At 36.4% G+C, this 22520-nt stretch overlaps 1 protein-coding gene and 2 long non-coding RNA genes across 3 annotated transcripts in view; 2 read left to right on the forward strand and 1 right to left on the reverse strand.

Annotated features, from left to right (window-relative positions):
* Positions 1-4226: 4226 nt before the first annotated feature.
* On the forward strand, positions 4227-4797 carry LOC142236614 (uncharacterized). The gene is made up of 2 exons (XR_012722115.1): positions 4227-4322; positions 4423-4797. It is a non-coding gene; the product is annotated as an uncharacterized LOC142236614 (long non-coding RNA).
* Positions 4798-6391: 1594 nt separating this feature from the next.
* On the forward strand, positions 6392-6930 carry LOC142236665 (uncharacterized). The gene is made up of 2 exons (XR_012722144.1): positions 6392-6455; positions 6556-6930. It is a non-coding gene; the product is annotated as an uncharacterized LOC142236665 (long non-coding RNA).
* Positions 6931-16267: 9337 nt separating this feature from the next.
* ICA69 (islet cell autoantigen 1-like protein) overlaps positions 16268-22520 on the reverse strand; it is a 93918-nt gene continuing 87665 nt past the window's right edge. Inside the window, exons 3-4 of the mRNA XM_075304189.1 lie at positions 16886-17308; positions 16268-16812 (exon numbers count right to left, since the gene is read on the reverse strand). Coding sequence (XP_075160304.1) covers positions 16889-17308 — 420 coding nt within the window. The 3' untranslated portion in view covers positions 16268-16812; positions 16886-16888. The remainder of the gene's footprint in view (positions 16813-16885; positions 17309-22520) is intronic.

A 22520-nucleotide genomic window follows, 5' to 3' on the forward strand; every position in this document is an offset into this window, starting at 1 on the left:
TATCTTTCTGAGAGAGCATATTTCAACGACGGCCAATCGGTTACTGTTCCGTTGCGCTGTTGCAACCAAAACCACTCCAGAGCAGACCCTGACAATAAAATATGTATTTCGTCCATTATCTCTTCCCATTGTAATTTGTAATGTTTATGGAAATATTCAAGGCGGTATATGAAATCATCTCAGACTATATTAAAATTGATTCCAAAACGTTCGACTTTTATTCCCTTAATTGATCCATTTTGGTATATATTCGGCACAACTTGATTATATGAATTACCCGTAGTTGTGCCCGATGGAGATGTCGACGGACGACGAGGATTTGGCAACATTTGGTTCGATTCTGTTTGCCCAGAATCAATATTTCCTCTATTGTTTGCCAAAGCGGTCACTGTCTCTGTCAACTTCCCAATCGCCGAATAAACCTTTTCCATCTCCTTACTTACATTGGCTTCAACTAGAGATCTCAATTGAAGCTGAGTGTCATGTATGCTTTCATTTACCAAACCTTGAATCATACTATCTACTTCATCGGGCTGATTAACCGCTCCGCTTGGACCTGGTTGATCAGTCGTGTTAATATTGGGTCTTGCACCCGGAAATTGTTGGTTGTTGATAGTTCGCGACATGTCGATTATAGCCGGATCTGTCATGTTAGGAAAATTATTCATCCTCAAACCGCTAATGTCCTTCCCGTATTTAGGTTCCTTTTGAGCAGAAATGCGACTAACGTCAAAGGCAGATAATCGATTTCGCTTGCTACGTCTCTTCCCGTCAGAAACAAAACTCATTTAAAATCACAAAAAAATGCCAGAAACTTAGTGCGTACAGAAACTCAAAAATCTGGCTCAATGACACCAAATAATGAAATTATAAAATAATATAAAAAAATAATAAAAAAATGAGCAAAAAGAGTAATCAAAATAAAAAAAATTGACAAAAAAAAACTCAATAAGAAGACAAAAAATAAAATAAATGTAAAAAAATATAAATAAATAAAACTTATGACTAAAACAATAAACAAAAAATCAAAATAAATAAAAACAAACAAAAAGAAACCTTCACCACAAAATAAAATGTAAAATAAAATAAAACAAAAATGACAAAAAAAGAATAATAAACGAAAACTATAACATAAAGAAAAATTGTTTTGAAAAATGAATAAATTGACTGCGATTTTAAACTTGACAAACAGACATTTACTTAGAGGAGGTTTACTGAGTGTTAACTTTCAAGGCTATGTGATGTGACGAGTGTGGAATTTTTCTAATATTTCTATGTTTATTAAAAAAATAAGTGACCCATTTGGGACCGCAAATAGTGTGTCGAAAGACTGGACATTAACAAAAATTGAACAAACATTAGACAAGAGTTAACGTCGCCAAGGCATTTTCTCGAATGTATATATTTCAAGAAAAAGATCTCCTGACTCCGGGTACTCCGGCAATCCAGACGCATTCCACTTTCGGGCATTCCGTCAGTTATTGCACTTCCCCTTTCCAAAACTCTAACACTATGGACGTTACTTTACACTATTGAAACAAACAAAATAACAGGTCATTGACAATACAATCTTTGTTATACAATAAACGAAACAAGCTATTGCACAGACCTCATATACATGTAGAGAAAAATCCTAATTTTCAAATAAAACTATAACTAATATTGCGCAAATCCCAATTCCTTCAAAATTGTGGCAGCAATAGTAGAAAGATTTTTGAAAATGCGATTTTTCCCTTTTAAACTATTTTTCCCTACATTCTATTGCTTAGTACGTAGATGTTATTGCACTGAACTATATACATTCTTACCCAAGCCAAATCCTGTCGCCATTTTTTTTGCTTGGGTTTCAGACATATCATTGGGCGCCATACTGTTGCGTGCCCCCTATAATGGCGCTAAGGTGGCTTCCGACAGCTCGCTGCGCAAATCTCAGACGGTTCCAACCCGCCAACCTTAGCCCAGAGGGACGAACACTAATTGAAAACATTGACATATCAAACAGAACAAAACAAAACGATTATCAACACGTAACACACTATTTGACGGTGGGAGCTTGATCTTTTGCTCCCGCACTTTGGCCTCCCTGCTATGGTTCTTGTTGTCCTAATTTCCTCCTTTTGCAAGAACCCCGTATCCCACACACTCACCTCACATGCCTATACCACTCAGTTCACCTCCTCATAATAACAAGACTACCACATCATTATCAAAAAAATTCAAAAACTTATCACTATTGACATAAAACAACAACTTAAAAAATTCTCGTTTTCTTAAACAAAATATTGACACTAGCAAAAAAAAAAACAAAATATTGAACAACTAACACCAATTTTTAATTATTAAAGTGAGCCATTGGCTCAGATTTGCCTATCTTAAACCTCCAGACGTATTTGTTTTTGTAGCCATTTAACGGCTCGCAAAAATGATTTGTATCACGAATTCCTAACTAAAAGAGCTTTCTTAATTAAGTTTGTGGGGATCTAATCATTTAATGATCCCAAAAATGACGGAATAAAATAAATTTGACACTACTGTCTAGACGCTTTGGGGACAAATCCTACGCTCACAAGTTTCCCTACTTGGTATTAATTATCCTTACAACGAATATGACATTAATTTAGAATTTCCTAATAACTAACACAAAAAATATATATATATATGAAACTAAACACATCTTAGCCTAATATATATATATATATATATATATATATATATATATATATATATATATATATATATATATATATATATATATATATATATATATATATATTTCAATGGGTTCCTGCTGTACCTTCTCTCCTGTCATTTCTAAAATTTTGTTCCTGGTCTTTTCATAAATTGCCTTTCTGGTCTGTAGTGGCAGATAATGCCGTATCGCAGTGTATTTGGGTCTATATTCGTTTTCTGTTGTTTCTACTGTGTTGGTTTCGATGCGGGTGGCTCCGAACGATGGTTCCCCGCTACTACCATGTTCTTCCTCGAGTTTCCCGCTTTGCAATTGGGACATTTCGGCGTAGTCGTATTTGGTTTACCACATTTGAAACAAAACAGGTTACGTTGGGTCGAAGGGCAGTCCCTAAAGAAGTGGCCTGGAACTTGACAATTCCAACAAGCCACCATACCTCCTATTGCCTCTACATTTTTTACGATATCCTCATCTAAAACTTCATAGGACTCACTTTGTTCCACTAAAGCATTAACCCTCATTGGTCGGTGTGAATTAGCCGGAATTGACGGCTGTTCCCTTTTGAAAAAATTACTTTTCGACTTCCAAACACTCTATCCTAAGTTGCTCCAAAGATGAGACGTTCATAGAGTAGACGATACTTGACAACGATTTTCTCAAGTTCCTCTTTGTTAAACCAATCATCTCATACTCTGAGACTGGCCGTTCGAGTTTGGACCTCATTATGTTCAGATCGTGAAAATAGGCGTTAATACTTTCCCCAGGCATTTGCCTCCTCTCCAACAAATCCCTCATCTCTTCGAAACATGATCGCCGAGTTTTATATCTTTCTGAGAGAGCATATTTCATCGACGGCCAATCGGTTACTGTTCCGTTGCGCTGTTGCAACCAAAACCACTCCAGAGCAGACCCTGACAATAAAATATGTATTTCGTCCATTATCTCTTCCCATTGTAATTTGTAATGTTTATGGAAATATTCAAGGCGGTATATGAAATCAAATGGGCCATATGGGATCACTTTTATTAAAATTGATTCCAAAACGTTCGACTTTTATTCCCTTATTTGATCCATTTTGGTATATATTCGGCACAACTTGATTATATGAATTACCCGTAGTTGTGCCCGATGGAGATGTCGACGGACGACGAGGATTTGGCAACATTTGGTTCGATTCTGTTTGCCCAGAATCAATATTTCCTCTATTGTTTGCCAAAGCGGTCACTGTCTCTGTCAACTTCCCAATCGCCGAATAAACCTTTTCCATCTCCTTACTTACATTGGCTTCAACTAGAGATCTCAATTGAAGCTGAGTGTCATGTATGCTTTCATTTACCAAACCTTGAATCATACTATCTACTTCATCGGGCTGATTAACCGCTCCGCTTGAACCTGGTTGATCAGTCGTGTTAATATATATATATACACTTCAGCAAAAATGTTAAATTTTGTAGATTATATGTTTTCTTTTCTGTTTAAGGTAGTAAAATCATTTTTTTTTTGTTATTTAAAATTTCATATAAGTTTTTACGCCAGTAATTAATTGTTAACTTTCTTATTTTCCAGTATCAAACTGCTGCCATTTGTGGCATAAATCGCGCCGGCTTGGCACTTGGCAAAATCTCGCTTTTCGGTAAGTAATAAAAATGTTTCTTTTACCTGATTTTTCCAGTGTTTTTTAATATTAGAAAATTTCTCCCAAATGTCTGGTTATCTTTGCTGGTTACTCAAAGATCCATTGATGAGAGATAATATCTGCGGCCATGGCGGAGTCCGATCTGCTAGACCATAGATCATGGCCTGATGCCGACGGAGAAGCCTCGCTTCAAACAATTTTCTGGACGAGTTCGATGCAGATAATAACGCCAAACAACACCAATCAACCAAAAACGTCGCTGACCCACAGGTTATATTTACTTCAGTGGAGGCCAGCGGTTTATGAATGCTTCCTTTGACTTGGCGTACTACACACAATAAAATAGAAATGCGAAAAACACACAAGAACATTAACATGTAATCTAGTTAGCATACTATAACCCTTTTTCCACACTCACTTCTATTAATTACGCCACACGTAAAAATAAATAAACAAAACAAGCACTTCAAAATCTTGAGTTTTTATAATTTAACTTTTTTTGGTATATGTTCAACTCTGGCACCAATGAACCAGAGTTGATACTTCTCCAAAAATTGTCACCGATACTGACTAAGTTTACTGGCGAGAATGATCGTCTATATGGCGTCGAGCCCTTTTATATGGCCCAACATGACGCTCCAGCCATTTCCCCCATTTTCGTTCGTAGTGGCAGATAATGCCGTATCGCAGTGTATTTGGGTCTATATTCGTTTTCTGTTGTTTCTACTGTGTTGGTTTCGATGCGGGTGGCTCCGAACGATGGTTCCCCGCTACTACCATGTTCTTCCTCGAGTTTCCCGCTTTGCAATTGGGACATTTCGGCGTAGTCGTATTTGGTTTACGACATTTGAAACAAAACAGGTTACGTTGGGTCGAAGGGCAGTCCCTAAAGAAGTGGCCTGGAACTTGACAATTCCAACAAGCCACCATACCTCCTATTGCCTCTACATTTTTTACGATATCCTCATCTAAAACTTCATAGGACTCACTTTGTTCCACTAAAGCATTAACCCTCATTGGTCGGTGTGAATTAGCCGGAATTGACGGCTGTTCCCTTTTGAAAAAATTACTTTTCGACTTCCAAACACTCTATCCTAAGTTGCTCCAAAGATGAGACGTTCATAGAGTAGACGATACTTGACAACGATTTTCTCAAGTTCCTCTTTGTTAAACCAATCATCTCATACTCTGAGACTGGCCGTTCGAGTTTGGACCTCATTATGTTCAGATCGTGAAAATAGGCGTTAATACTTTCCCCAGGCATTTGCCTCCTCTCCAACAAATCCCTCATCTCTTCGAAACATGATCGCCGAGTTTTATATCTTTCTGAGAGAGCATATTTCATCGACGGCCAATCGGTTACTGTTCCGTTGCGCTGTTGCAACCAAAACCACTCCAGAGCAGACCCTGACAATAAAATATGTATTTCGTCCATTATCTCTTCCCATTGTAATTTGTAATGTTTATGGAAATATTCAAGGCGGTATATGAAATCAAATGGGCCATATAGGATCACTTTTATTAAAATTGATTCCAAAACGTTCGACTTTTATTCCCTTATTTGATCCATTTTGGTATATATTCGGCACAACTTGATTATATGAATTACCCGTAGTTGTGCCCGATGGAGATGTCGACGGACGACGAGGATTTGGCAACATTTGGTTCGATTCTGTTTGCCCAGAATCAATATTTCCTCTATTGTTTGCCAAAGCGGTCACTGTCTCTGTCAACTTCCCAATCGCCGAATAAACCTTTTCCATCTCCTTACTTACATTGGCTTCAACTAGAGATCTCAATTGAAGCTGAGTGTCATGTATGCTTTCATTTACCAAACCTTGAATCATACTATCTACTTCATCGGGCTGATTAACCGCTCCGCTTGAACCTGGTTGATCAGTCGTGTTAATATATATATATATACACTTCAGCAAAAATGTTAAATTTTGTAGATTATATGTTTTCTTTTCTGTTTAAGGTAGTAAAATCATTTTTTTTTGTTATTTAAAATTTCATATAAGTTTTTACGCCAGTAATTAATTGTTAACTTTCTTATTTTCCAGTATCAAACTGCTGCCATTTGTGGCATAAATCGCGCCGGCTTGGCACTTGGCAAAATCTCGCTTTTCGGTAAGTAATAAAAATGTTTCTTTTACCTGATTTTTCCAGTGTTTTTTAATATTAGAAAATTTCTCCCAAATGTCTGGTTATCTTTGCTGGTTACTCAAAGATCCATTGATGAGAGATAATATCTGCGGCCATGGCGGAGTCCGATCTGCTAGACCATAGATCATGGCCTGATGCCGACGGAGAAGCCTCGCTTCAAACAATTTTCTGGACGAGTTCGATGCAGATAATAACGCCAAACAACACCAATCAACCAAAAACGTCGCTGACCCACAGGTTATATTTACTTCAGTGGAGGCCAGCGGTTTATGAATGCTTCCTTTGACTTGGCGTACTACACACAATAAAATAGAAATGCGAAAAACACACAAGAACATTAACATGTAATCTAGTTAGCATACTATAACCCTTTTTCCACACTCACTTCTATTAATTACGCCACACGTAAAAATAAATAAACAAAACAAGCACTTCAAAATCTTGAGTTTTTATAATTTAACTTTTTTTGGTATATGTTCAACTCTGGCACCAATGAACCAGAGTTGATACTTCTCCAAAAATTGTCACCGATACTGACTAAGTTTACTGGCGAGAATGATCGTCTATATGGCGTCCAGCCCTTTTATATGGCCCAACATGACGCTCCAGCCATTTCCCCCATTTTCGTTCGCGTCATGTTTATTTTTATTTACTATTCTATGTATTAATAGCTACCAACAATTTTCGTGTTTACCTCCATCTTTTCTTCCAACCAGATTCATTTGCCATTACAGGGTTGTATCCATGTCACAGGTATACAACTCTGTGAATTGGCACCACTTTCCACAAACCTTTGACGGCCGAACATATGTCCACGGCCACATTTCATTTCCTGTTCGGCCCAACGCATACCTCCAACCCTCTCAGAGGAATACATCAAAATTATAAATAAAATGTTTTAATGATAAATTAAATCATTTACAAATAAAAACTAAACGCGACAATATACTCTGCTGTTGGTGGCAGAGGTGAAGTCTTCTGCGGCACTCAAATTTGTGGCCCCACTTCTACATGGTCCCTGCCTGCCACCTGGACCAATACAACTGCTCCGTGGACCGGCATTTGGTTCCCCTTGGACTTGACCCGCAACAGTGGATAGAGTAAAGTATTTGCGCGTGGATTAGCGCTGTGAGCAAGGGTCTTAGGAATCATTTTGTGGGTCCTAAATATTGAGCTGGAAATTTAATTTTTTAAAAGGGAATTGTTCTTCACTCGTTTTTTTTGTTTTTAATTCATTGGTGTTACAAGATTATAAATTTTGAGAATAGGATAAGAAACGAAAAGAAAATTAGCGTTGTTTAGTATAATTATCTTTAAACAAAGTATATAATTATCTTTAAATCAAGTATGTTGTAATTTGTGAATCGAATTAATATGTGTTGGTAATTGGTGTAGTAAAGGGGGGGGGGGGGCGGAGGAATGAGGTAAGTGTGTGAGTTCGGTGTGTGGTATGCGGGGCTCCAATAAAGCTAATGAGGACATTTTTGGGCCCAGGTTGGGCGGGCGAGCGAGGGGTCAGGACATCAAGATCTCTATATCAAATTCATTCGATGTATGTGCTGTGTGTTCAATATTGGCGGGTTGAGGACTTCGCCCAAGGAGACCGCGTAGCTAGTCGGACGACCATGTTGAACAGTGGATCAAACACGCACATAACAAATTATAGTTTTTAATCGAGATGAACGAGAAAAATTTAATTTTTTAATCTTTAGATAGGTCACTGTTTGTTTTTTTCTTTCTTCTTTATTTTTGATGTCAAAAAGGTCATTGAACATTTTTAATAAAATTTATTTTATATTAAAAACACACTTATTCGGTTCGAAGCTAACCAAATGTTTAGTGGGGGAGTGAATTCCCACAAAATTTATAATGGGGGTTTGATGGGGGTGAATTCTTAGATCGAATTAGTGGTGAATTATAATTTTTCACTGTAGATTTGAGGTCGACTTTGACCTCTAGAAATGTCATTATGTCCGTCCGATTTTTGCCACTCTTTGCCTTATCAAGTTTATAACACTTTTATGTATGTTTTGGATTTAAAACATTTTATTTATAATTCCACTATATATGTACAATGTAGATATTGTGTTTGATTTTAGTTTAGTTCACTTTACAATATTTTGTTCACAATATTGTTACGTTTTTAAATTGAGGCGTTTTTAATAACCCGATAATAAAAACACAGTTCTTTTCAAATAACGACAATCTACAATTTATTTGCTTAACGATAGGTTTCACTTATTTGCTCTACGATATGTACTGTATGACTTCTAGCTTACGACTGACTTTACAGCTCCCTCCGCAAGGGGCTTATATACCGTGATTTGAAAATTCTGGATAGTCTGGCCTACAACCATCTGGAACTATCTAGATACAATTTATCTAACCACACATATTCAACTGGTTATCTTCATTGCCTACAGCCATCTGGAATGTACTACTAGTGTCCGGCAGATGTCGCACATGGATAGCTTATTATGATCATATATACCGTGATTTGAAAATTCTGGATAGTCTGGCCTACAACCATCTGGAACTATCTAGATACAATTTATGTAACAGCACATATTCAACTGGTTATCTTCATTGCCTACAGCCATCTGGAATGTACTACTAGTGTCCGGCAGATGTCGCACATGAATAGCTTATTATGTTCAGAGACTTGCCTACAATTATCTAATCATTTTGTCGTTTCTGTTCATAGTCTTGCCTACAATTATCTAGAATAATCACTTTGTCGTTTCTGCCTATTTCGTAATTTAGCTGACAGAGGGTTATATTCATATTACTACAACAATAACAAAAGGGGTTACTACAATTATTGTGAAACTAAGAACACAAAAGATGTTTAGGAAAGTACTAGAAAATAAAGAAATTAATTTGACCATTACAATTTGAATTTTTAAATTAATGGAAACTAATTTGAATAAACTTAAATCTAGAAATATATGGCACTGCCTCCCGCTTAAGCCTGTCCGTCCCGAACAGACACAGAACCCGTTCCGTATGGAGCTAAACATTCCAGGTGAAAAAATGTGGTATACAACATCATTGATCTTCTTGATGACTTTGTATGGACCTTCCCACTGTGTTTGTAGTTTAGGACATAATCCTTTCTTTCGTTGCGGGTTGAATAGCAGAAGCAGTTGTCTTTCTTTAAAGCTCTCAATGGTCGCTGCACGATCATATCTCGCCTTCATCCTGTTGACCATTTTTATTTTGTTTCGCACTGATTCGTGAACTTTACCAAATGTGTTTGGTATGTCGTTACTGGTGTCTTCCATGGCGAGCTCATTGGGTGTAGCACCGAATATCAAATTTCCGGGCAACTTCAATTCCGTTCCGAATAGGCCTTGGCCGGTGTTCGTGACGTAGAATCATGTATGGCTGATTCAAAAATACAGCAAAAACCTTGGTATATGATCGTCCCAGTCTCGTTGGCCGTTATCCACCGCCTTTCGAAGATGTTCTTCCAGAGTGCGATTAAACCTTTCTACCATGCCATCAGACTGTGGATGCAATGGCGTAGTCATTGTTTTTTTGATACCAAGGGAGTCACACATCTCTTGGAATATGGCCGATTCAAAATTTCTTCCTTGGTCTGAGTGTAGCGACATATCCAGTTCTTGTCGACTACGTCTACAATCGTCTTCGCCTCTTGGTTTGGAATGGCATGAACTTCTGGCCACTTGCTGAAGTAATCCATGACCACAATGACATATCGGTTTCCAGAATCACTTACTGGGAAAGGCCCTGCAACGTCCATTGCTATTCTTTCAAATGGCGCTCCTTGCATAAGACCTCTACTTTTTCGTCTTGGCCCTTCCGCCTTTATGCACTTTTCGCAATTTGTCACCCATTCAGCAATTGATTTCTGGCATCCAACCCAGTAGAATCGTTGCTTCACTTTCTCGGCTGTTTTGGTTATTCCCAAGTGACCTCCACTAGGTCCATTGTGGAATTCCGTCAAAACATCTCTTATTTTAGAATCCGGTACGATGAATAAATTTCGGCTGCTCTTACCATCTTCGCTTTCCCATTTACGTTGAAGGGTTCCATTGACCAGACATAGACTGTCCCATTGAGCCCAGTATGATTTCATTAGGGGACTTTCGGCTGCGATGTCTTTTTTGCTGGGTTTCTTATCTTCTTCCTTCGCCGAAATAATTTTGCTCAAAATGGGATCATTACGCTGTTCTGCTGGCCAGTCCACTCCAGATTCGACGTGCAACAGGTTTCTTCCTTATGTTCAGCTTTCGGCATTACAAGGTGGATATGCCCTCTGCTGTAACATGATGACCCAGGTACTTAACTTCTCGCTGGAAAAGCGAGCAATTCTTAGCGTTAAGTCGTAGATCAGCGGCTGACAGTTGTTGGATAACATCCTTCAAGTTCTTAAGGTGCTCGTCAAATGTCTTGCTCATAACTATGATATCGTCTAGGTATATCAAGCAGGACTTCCAATGCAACCCCTTTAGCACCCGCTCCATCAATCGCTCGAACGTAGCCGGAGCATTGCAGAGCATTACATTGAACTGCCAAAGACCGCCATTAACGCCAAAAGCTGTCTTTTCTTTGTCTTTCTCGGCGATCTGTTGTTCCGGCTAGTGTGTCCAACGTGTCATCAATGCGTGGAAGTGGATAACTGTCTTTCTTGGTGACATCATTTAACTTTCTGTAGTCCACTCAAAATCGGGTGCTTCGACATAACCTTCAAGATGTTTCTTCGCTGTGCCATGTGCCTTAGATGAGTTGCTTTTTAAATTGACTATTGCCTCGGCTGGTGTACATTTGCCAATGTTAGAACATTTTCCAATATGCGCTTGATTGTCGGACAAGTTCAAAACACGAATTGGTATTAGTCTCTCTTTATTCGCTGTTACCAGAGCATTTGCTATCAAGATATTGTTGTTTTTGTTATCTGCTGGTTCAACAACCCACAATTTGCCGACTTCACAATCTCCATTCATTGGCACCCATAATATCGCTTCAGAATGCGGTGGTATTAACTCTGGCTTGCTCGTAGTCAACCGTCTGATAGGGGTATTCTTGTCGTATCCCACATTAACCGGTATTTCGGTATCGGACCAAAGGCAATCATGAAATCCGCACCTATTATAACTTCATATACTATATCGGCCACAATAAACTCATACTTAACGGATATGTTGGCAATAGTCAGCTTAATGGCGACCTTCCCATATACTGTTGCGGCTTCCCCTGTGGCCGTGCGTAGTTTGACTCCAATCAATGGTGTAACTTTTTCTTTTACTATGTCTGATCTAATGATAGACTTCGACGCACCCGTATCCAACGTCAATGTACTTTTGCCGCCGTTAATAAACCCCGCGACAGTTAAATTATTATGTTGCTGTTGTACTATTGCTATGGAGATTGTGCGGCTATCATCTGTGGGAGCCAGCTCTTGCCCCGCTGAACTAGCTCGATTTAGTTTAAAGGTGACTCACTTGACTGTGGTGTCACCTTTTTATAGCTATTGTTTGATGGAGATGTGGATCTTGATCGTCCCGGCTTATCACAGTTATAGCATTTGATTCGGGATTTAGTTGCATCCTGTTTCAATTCATGCATTACCTGCTTCATTGCCTCTTACATCGATTCAATGACAGATTTCGATTCTTCACACTCGGTCTATACTCCGCGTACTTTGTGAATTTGAGGCCGTGCCAGCAATCTCGCAATTTCTTGCACAAGTGCAAATGTTACTGTTTCTGCGATCGTAGCCTTTTGTGACGCATATGTTGCACATTTTATGTCTAGGTCTCGAATGCCATTCACAAAAGTCTCAATTTTGATGCGATCCACAAGTGGGTGACTCTCTCCTGGGTATGGCAATAGCACCAACCGATCAACTTCTGTTGCAAAGTCTTGTAGAGTCTCGTTTGATTTCTGGACTCTACCTCTTAATTTCATTCTAAAGATGTCTTGCTTATGCTCTCCACCGTACTTGCGTTGTAGTGCAGCTATTATTTCGTAATAGTTATTTCTGGAAGAAGTTAGTCAATGTCAATAGAAATTCAATGGCTCTGTCGTTGTCATTCCACATGTTTCTGGATGCCACTGTCTCAAATTGGAATTTGAAAACATCAAATGAATATGAGCCATCAAAAACAGGTCAGCCATTTTTTCTCCAGGTGTAGAAGTTTCTCATCGTGAACCACAATTTTCTCATCCACGGAAAGAACTTTCTTATCCAATTCTATAATTTGACCTTCTATATGGTCCACACGTTTCTCCATGCTTTCAGAAATTTCTTGAAGTTTTTCATTGAGAATTCTAGAATTTTCGTCCATCTTTTTTGAATTTTCGTCGAATTTTTCTTCCAATTTTCTAGAATTCATTTCTATTTTTAAAGCATTTTTTCTAGAATTAGCTTCAATTTTTAGAGAAATTTCTTCTAGTTTTCTAGAATTCTCTTCCATCATTTTGCTCAAAACATTGAGCATTGATGTGTAATCTACAACACTCGAAGCCACAGATGGAGTTTCTACACTGCTGGTATTGACAAGAATTGATTCATCAATGTCTTCCTTATAATCAATCTCATGCGTCTCGATATTCATTTTTCGCCATTCGAACTCTTCTAGTAGTCGCTTTTGCAATTGAACCTTGTTTCCTGTAATCGGCTGCTCCAGTTTGCTCAATTTCTTCTTCAAGTCTTCTACTCGAAGCTCATTAAACTTCATTGTAGATTTTTTTTTCGTTATTTCACTTCCGATGCCAATAATTAAAACACAGTTCTTTTCAAATAACGACAATCTACAATATATTTGCTTAACGGTTTCACTTATTTGCTCTGTACTGTGTGACCATAGACCAAGGAAGGTATAGACAACGAAAGTGAATTCACAGCGCTGTAGTTTGTCTGCCCACCGTAGATGGCTCTTTTTCGTCTGCAATTGAGTGATTTTTTAATTTGGCTTTAATTTGTTTTCTTTCCTTTGTTTTCTTGATGAAATATTGTAAAAGCATATAAAATTCTATACATCCACACCTTTTTGTAATGCAAATTGACTGATTTTTGAGTCACTTGACTGCGCTATTGAGTGGAATGACTGCGCACTGCAAATGAACAAAACCATGGTGAATTATCACAGTATGTCTCTATATTTTCTTGGTCTATGGTATGACTTTTAGCATACGACTGACTTTACAGCTCCCTCCGCCAGGGGCTTATATACCGTGATTTGACGAATGTACTAGAAAATAAAGAAATGAATATGATGACGTAATTTGACCGTTACAATTTGAAATTTTAAATTTACGGAAACTAATTTGAATATTCTAAAATCTAGAAATATCAAATTCGTAACAATATTATATTTTGTTGTAAGCTAATGTCTATGTATTTTCATTTTGTTTATGTTTGACCTTTGATTTATTTTCGATTACAGTGACGCGACCAATATGAAGAGTTGAAGACTATTGGCTTCTTGCTTCCCTTTATGTTGGGCAAGGGCAAATCAAAGAAGAAATGATCTTTTGCAACAAGAATAATTGCAACACTCACTCTCTACACTGGCTGTAGGTGAAGTTGAGTGTTGTTATTGTTGTTGTTTATAACAGTTATTCTAATAAGGAATGAAAATAAAAACAAAGGTCAACCCTAAATTGATATGAAATGAATAATATGAAATGTTGAGAATGTAAATGTATGAAAAAATAGAATTTACACTAGGCAACAAATTAAAATAATTAATGAACTGAAAAATTACAATATGAAATAAAAAAGCCAAAATAACAATGATTTATTTTTGGTTTAATGTCGTTCGACATTAAACACTTACCTATTTTTTGCCTACACTTACCTGTAAATATAATTGATCCTAAATACTTACCATTGGAAAACCCTTCGTAATTCCCAAGATAAGCCTGTGAAAATAAAACCTCGTCTTCTCATTTTCAAACGATTAATGTTAGACAATATCTTTTTCCAGTTTGGCCAGCCAACATGTGCAAATACACTCTCTGAGAGATGGTTAGAGAGAAAACAAATGTTAAGATTGTATTTAATAGATGTTAACAAAACGGGTCATTTAAGCTGTATTTATTAAAAAAAAACTAATTCGGTTTAAAAATACCTCGAATACTGGATATTAATCCGATCTTTTATATTTCTTCATACAAACGAGCTTCTTCTTTTTCCACTCGTCGCTTATTAATAAGTGCTGTTATCTGGTCAAAGAGAGTGTACAGTTAAATGATTGAATTTATTCAAAGTAACGATATAAAGACTCTAGTTCCTATGATGGTGTAGACGACGGTGATGGAAAATATTAAAACGGTACGAATTATTAGAACGAGATGGAACGATTTAAAGAAACTACTTTCTCTCTACATAGGGAAAGGAATCACTACGATCAACCATTTTGCCCACGACTAACGACTTTCACCATTTGATTTCTTGAAGCAACATATGGGGGGTTATTTTGACGAATAATTCCGCACCGTAGAAGCCGTTCTAAGATGTCTGACAGCGTTTTTCGTTGACTAAATGGAAGTTGATACCTCTTACCAACTGTCGGATACAGATTATACCACGTCCCAATTTTTCCAAACTTTCTGCAAAACACTCGCTATGCTTCAAAAGCCGATCATTCAAAAATTTCATTTCCTCGTTACTGTTGTCCTCGCCAATATCAAACCTTGTCGTTGTTGCGGCTTCAGAACTCCACACTACAGTGCAATGCTTCATGACCATTTTCGAGTGATCTAAGCTATTTAATGGAATTTTTGAATACTTTTGGCCAATATTCTTGTCAAACCAGCATCGAATAGTAATATTCAACCAGTGATTCACCTGGACTCCGTACTCGTGTCATCAATTCACGATGAATGTCAGCGATATTCACTCGGCATGGGAGGATTCGTTTAAATTCTCCCCAAGTCTTTGCTACAGAGAGTGCATCTGTCCACATCTTGGCGACTACTTTCATTTTATGATGCACTGCAAATATTGTATTTTGATGCATATGACGTAATTTTTCAATCTTGTCTATATGACCGTTTGCTGTATGGGGTCAATTTGGTAATGCTTTGGCATATGCTATTAGGTTGAAAATATCAAAACAGTAGACATTACAGACGTTTGGGCAATGATTCAGTAATATTTGGCGGTATTTTACACTCCACTCTCGAACTGAAGCTGAGTAATTATTTGCTTAAAGATATCGAAGTTGTTTTACTCAATGTATTCTTTGTTCCTAGCTCAATGTATTCTTTGTTCCAAGCTTGATCTTGTTGTTAAAAAAACACGCATTTCTTCGTCAGTATATAATTAAAAATAACTGCATTGATATTTATAAAAAACAATTTCAATACTTATATATATTTGATTTTTTTTCCATATATCCATCACATATTTATTCATATTTCTTCCACCAGCCTTGAAAGAACCCAGTGCACAGCATTAATCATATCTTTTCTAGTTTCAACTAATACGGTTTCTACTAGTTTCTCGGAGTAATTAACAACTATACCAATAAGAAATTTAAAAAAATGGAATGTAATTTAGATTTGCAAATCAAAACAGGCGAAGTCTTTCTGTCAGATGTATGTTTTTCTTTAAATACGTTATTAGATAGCCTCAAAAATGCCTTGGCGCTGAGGCAAACACAAATTGAAAAAAAAAAATTCGCATTAATAAGTGTAGATTAGAATTTGGCTTAAGGTGAGTATCGTACCGATTTAGTAAAAACAGAATATTATAAAACTTTCCATAAATTTTGCAGGCTTTATACAGTAACAAACTCAAATACTTTTTACGGCAAGCGAGTTTTTTTTATTGAATCAAGCACATAAAATTATAGAACGAGTCAAAGGCGGTTCTAAGTCGATCTGCATTTATATCTAGAGGCTTAGGGAGGAAATCTCTGGTAAGTATATATTGAATTAGGTTTTGTAGTTTGGTCACATAATAACCATCTACCATTGGTGTACAAACAATTAATATGAGATTACGACAACCAATGCAAAGTTGGTCGAACATACTACCATGCAGTTACAATTGCGAAATGTTAGTTGTGCTGACAGATATCATTGATAGTTGATGGAACCACCAGCTTTTGGTTGGCAAATAATTCGGTTGGGGCAACGAATTTGTTTTCTGGGTGTATGAGATTAAATTTTACATCTAGTTTTGAAATGATTTTAAGTAGAACCATTTTGTTGTTTTTGTAGTCAAATATATAATATTATATATAGCATCAAAATTACAAAGGTATTGAAAGTATAATTTTGTTCATTTGCGGTCCGCATTTGTATTTTTTACTGTTAAAATTCAAATGATGAATTGTGAATCCTTTAATAGAAATAAAAAAAGATTATTTATTTTTTTAGTGATAAATGTTTAAACAGGAGGCGGAAATACATACATTTTACGTTTGTTCTGAACTAGTGCCATTGCCATTTAGCTTTAAATCAAATGCTTCCAAGTTCGCAAGAGGGTCGAGCTCCGAGAACAACTCTATCCATGGATTAGCACTGAAATTTTTTGTGGAACAGGAAGTCTTCCCACGAGAAGAATTTACCTTCCAATTTTTAAGTTCCTTTGAAATTTTCGGTAAATTCCGCTCTGCTGATACATTTGTATCCATTATACTAGCACTCAATAAATGAGTATTTTGCCAAATATCGATAAAATCATGTTTCTGCTCTATATCGCCATTTTCGACTTTGGGTATACAGGAATTGTTGACATTATCAGACCATTGAGTTGATGTGACATGTTTGCATTCTTTATTTGTGTGTTCCAAATTTTGGGGCGTATTTTCTTCAGTATTATCAGCATAATCAGTCTAGTTAAATAAAACGTTAATATAAAACGTTATAATATATATTAGTAATAGTTGAAAATGCAAAAAGCATATATACACGCATAGAAAAAACATGTTCGACTCGAACATACTTTAGAAAAATGTACCATACAACTAGGCTTGCCAAATTTCAAATTGGCAAAACCAGTACATTCAAGAAAAAAAAACCAGTACATTTGCAAAAAACCGGTACATTTTTATTTTAGCAATAAAAACATAAATAATTCAACAATAAAAAGAGATCTTCTATTTGAAAAAAAGAGTTTTACTCTTCCGTCATATTATGATATATTGATGATGATAAGCGGGGAAATTACCAACATTGCCTGTATTCCCAGAACCAAATAAAACACGGGTAATTTACTTCTGGACGCTTTAATTAATTGATAGAAAATGAATGTAATACAGAGTTACCATATACTTATATATTTACAGAGTTGCTACAGTGATACATTTATTTTTTCTTATCTTCAGCATCCTCGCTAAAAAATAATATTTAAAATAAAATTATGTGAGTCCCATGTTTTTTTTACAAAACCTTGGAATTTGACTCTGTTCAACACTAATAGAAAAAGTTTCGTTATATTAACGAAATGTGTCGTTAAAAGTCAGCCAATGAAACAAATTCGTTAATACAACGAAATTTTTCGTTATTATAACAAATTTTCTGTAAATCAACGTAACGTACTATTAACGAATATTTCATTCTATTAATGAAATTGTTTCCTTATATCAATGAAAATTTTTCGTTGGCTGAATTTTAATGAAATTTTCTGTGTGAAGGGCTTCGCTCGCATAGTCAGAATCGGAATATCCATAAATCATATTCTTCGAATTTCTCTTAATTGTTGACTTCAATTTGATTGTGCCCTTAAGGTAACTCAAAATTCGTTTCACTGCCTGCCAATGTTGCATGCCGTAGTTACCATTAAACCGACTAAGAAAATGTACTGCATAGCAAATATCCGGCCTAGTAACTTGAGCTGCAAATAAAAGGCTGCAAATTAATTCTTGGTATGGATATTTTTTCATATCCTCCTTCTCCTTTTCAGTTTTTGGGTTTTCCCACTTGCTCAGTTTTGCCTTCCATTGGAGTTGTAACTGGGTTGCATGAAGACATCGAAAAATGTTCCAATACCTGTTGTAAATAATTTGTTTGATCCAGAGTTAAATTTTTATCTGCATTATGAGTCACCCGTATAACTAAAAACCATTTCAACTTCCCAAGATCAACTTCTCTTTCAATTTTTTCAATAACTAATCTTTCTGGGTCTCATTATTCCAAAATATGATCATATCATCCACGTAGACTGCAAGTATCAGGATTTTTCCATCAATCATTCTTTTATAAATGCATTGATCGCTTTTCATTTGACTCAAACCTAAATCTTTCAATGTTTTGCTTAATTTTTGATTCCACATTCTGGACGAATGCTTTAGTCCATATATCGGCCTTTGTAATTTTAAAACTTTTCCCTGTGTAATTTCTAGACTATCCGGTGTTGCTATGTAGATATCTTCTTTTAAATCGCCTTGTAAAGAAGCTGTGCACACATCTATGTGGTTCATCTGAAGATCTAACTCAACTGCTACTGAAAATAAATACCTTAGTGATCCATACCGCATAACAGGAGAGTCTCGTTATAATCAAGATCATTTCTTTGAACATATCTTCTTGCTGCGAGGCGCGCTTTGTGACGAGCTATATTGCCATTTTCATAAAAATCCATTTTGTGGTGAGTAATTTTACTCCTTTTGGCATTTCAACAATTTTCACGTATCATTTTCCATTAAAGGCCGGTACTCTGTTTGTTGGTGCGAAAAAAGTTCCCTTCAATCATTGTTTCGCGTTGAAAAATTATAGTGTTGACAATATATTTTGAAGGAAAAAAAACAGCCATTTTGGAACTTTTTCGCGTTTATTTCATAGAAATGTATTGACAACATCGCAAAATGTCACGAAATGATTACATATACATAGCAGAAGCAGAAGTTATTTTACAAATAACTTTGGATTTAAAAATCTAATTTCACAATGCTGCATTTTATTTTTTGGAACATAGCAATTAATTCTTGTGATTCCATTCATTGCTACCCCGGTACTATACATGTTGGTTGAAGTGCTAATGCTTGTTTTGCAACTTATCGGCATTATAAATGCCGATAAGACCAAACTGCTACACATAAGACTGCCGAGTTTAAGTAATACGAGCATTAAGATAAAATTTCATAGTACTCAATGTCTTAACTCAAATTCGGCTGTTAATGATTCTTGCGAAACATCTATTGAAGTAGTGGATGAAATAAAATATCTTGGTGTGGTAGTTGACAAATATTTTAACTGGAAGTCCCATATACAGGAACTGAACAAGAAACTGCGTAAAGTATTGTATATACTTTATCACCTCAACAACTCTGCACCTATGGCAGTAACTAAACAGGCTTACTTTGCACTTGTGGAATCACAACTGCGGCATGGAATAACATCATTCGGATCATCATCACATTTCAAAATACTACAATTAACACAGAACAGGCTTTTAAAGATGTTGATGAAAAATAGAATCAATGATCATAATCTAATAACCAATAACAACGATTATATATCACAGCAAATTAGAAATCCTCGACAAAATGTAACAATCTTTGCACAGCAACACAGTATTTTAAGCGTCTCGAACTTATACAAAAACACAATACTAAATGAATTCCATGGAGATTCGATCTTAAAACCAATTAGTCACATACATAACACAAGAAGACGTGTTGAAGGACGATTTTATGTACCGCAACACAACAACAAATACGGAAAAAGGTCGTTAAACGTACAGCTTCCTATGATATTCAACTCGATGCCACTAGAAGCCCTAAACACTGGAAACAGGCATAAGCGAAAAAAATTAGTAAAGCGGCAGTTATTACTCTCACAATGAAGGCATATTATTAAAGATGGCTTATTATATATACCATAATCAAAAGTTTTTTTTTGTGATATTCTACTATTTAATAATTATTACATTTTGATTGGAATCCAATATTATTCAGAATAATCATTTGTAATTATTTGTATATGTAATAATATTTAGTTTTCTTTTCCCTTGCATACAAGTTTATAAACTTCGCGGGGACATTTAATTCTTGAATTGTATATGAATTTATTATGAATAAAGAATATTATTATGAATAATAAAGAATTGTTGTGCTCCTTTTGTTAACATTTTGTTTATAATTCACCAAATAAAGCTTTTATTTTGTTAACATTTGTGTTTAAATTTCGTGTTTTATACATTATTTATGTTCTACAAAATAGTAGCGAGCGGCTAGATGTTGGTCTCTAGTTTATTACGGAAATACAACTCCAGGTTATACTTTGCTTTATCAATCGATCAGATTACATTCTTAAATAATAATCCGATCCACTTTTGCATTATAAATTCACAAAAACCAGTTTAATAAATAAATTATTTCTTAATACACATTGCAAATAGCACCATGTTATGGAAATACTGACTGATCTATTTACGTCAGTTTTTCAACTCGAAAAAAGTATCACAAATGGAAAAAATTTCGCTAGTTTTTCGCATTTTTTGGTTTTGTATGGAGTTTCAACGCGAAAACCGAACAGAGTACCGGCCTTAAAGTATTAAATTCCGCTTCAATAGCTTTCTTCCACAAAATGTATTCTTTGCAATTAATAGCTTCTAAATAATTACCTGGCTCATGTGTTATTCCAGAAACAGCAAATGTCACATAGTCGCTCATATCAGGTGGACGCGATATTCTTGTGGACTTTCGGACTATTTGATTCTGATTAATTCTCACGCCAGCTGTGTACTCCTCATCGTCATCACAAATCTCCTCACTATCTGCGGATTCATCTTCATCTTCACCTTCAAGTTCTTCCTGTTCATCGACTTGTATATTTATCTCATCATTTTGCTCATTTGTCTCTTCATTATTTTCAGCATTAGACTCCTCTTGTTGATTTCGATTACTTTCATCAGATTGATGTGAATTTGCATCTAGAAAAATCCTCACTAAATTCTCATCACTCTTATTCTCAAGATTTGCAGGTAAAATGTCACCACTTCGTCGGTGATTGTTTTCAAAAAACTACAGTTTGTCCTCTATGAATGTAACATTCCTGCTTATATACATCTTATCCAATTCGGATTCATATTTTCTATAAGCTTTAGAGGTTTCACAATATCCCAGCATAACACACTTTCTGGATCTTGCATCCTATTTCTTCCTGTGTTGATTGGGTATCATCACCGTTGTAATGCATCCAAAAACTCGTAGATGTGATAAATTAATTTCATGGCCATACCATATTTCCTCGGGTGATTTTCCATTAAACTTATTATGCAATGTTCTGTGCTTTCCGCCCAAAATATTTTCTTTAGAAAATCCTAAGAAATTAGGATCAGTCGACCCAAGCACGTTGTCGGCTAAGCAAAGCGAATCCTTAAAATGGGCTCAAGGAATTCTTGAAGCTGGAAAAAGGGAACGATCACCGGATGAGCTGCCATCCTCTAAACGGGATCAAAGATCGTTTGCCTCAGTTTCAAAAGACAGCCTTGTGATGACTATCATTAATAAAGGAGCATTGGACGGTATGATTCCAACGCAAAAATGGGGGAAATTGAGAACGCGATGTCTGGTCTCTACTCAGAGGTGCGAAAAAAGTTTCCCGGACCAAGTCCTCGACGGCAAGATGCTGGATGGTATCAAGGATTGGAAGATTGGAAGGTTGGTCGTTTGGATGAGGTGGATGGACCAAGACGACATGCGGTGTTTATGTTATATTAAACATAGAGTCGCTGTCACATCTAGCCCAGACCCAAGGACGTGTAAGTTATGGCTTTCATGATATCCATATGAAGGTATACAAAAGCGATCAGCCAAAGGATTCCGAAGCGGACAAGCCTCCGGTAGAGTCAGCAGTGAAAAAATCTCCTAGCGAAGCCGAAGGAGACATAAAAACTGCAGACATTGGCGAAAATCATATGCGGGAAGTTTCTACAGGCTCAAACCTCACCAAAGCTGAACCACGGATTGTTGCGAGAGTCACCGAGATCTGTGAAGAGGAAGCCCTTGATGACTCAATTGAAGCGGCTGATGGGACGGTGGTTGAAAATTTGGATGGTTCTACGGTTCCTCCAAATAAATCTTCACCATTGTAAGGCCGCTT

The sequence above is a fragment of the Haematobia irritans genome, chromosome 4 (assembly GCF_050003625.1).
Source record: "Haematobia irritans isolate KBUSLIRL chromosome 4, ASM5000362v1, whole genome shotgun sequence".
Lineage (NCBI taxonomy): Eukaryota > Metazoa > Arthropoda > Insecta > Diptera > Muscidae > Haematobia > Haematobia irritans.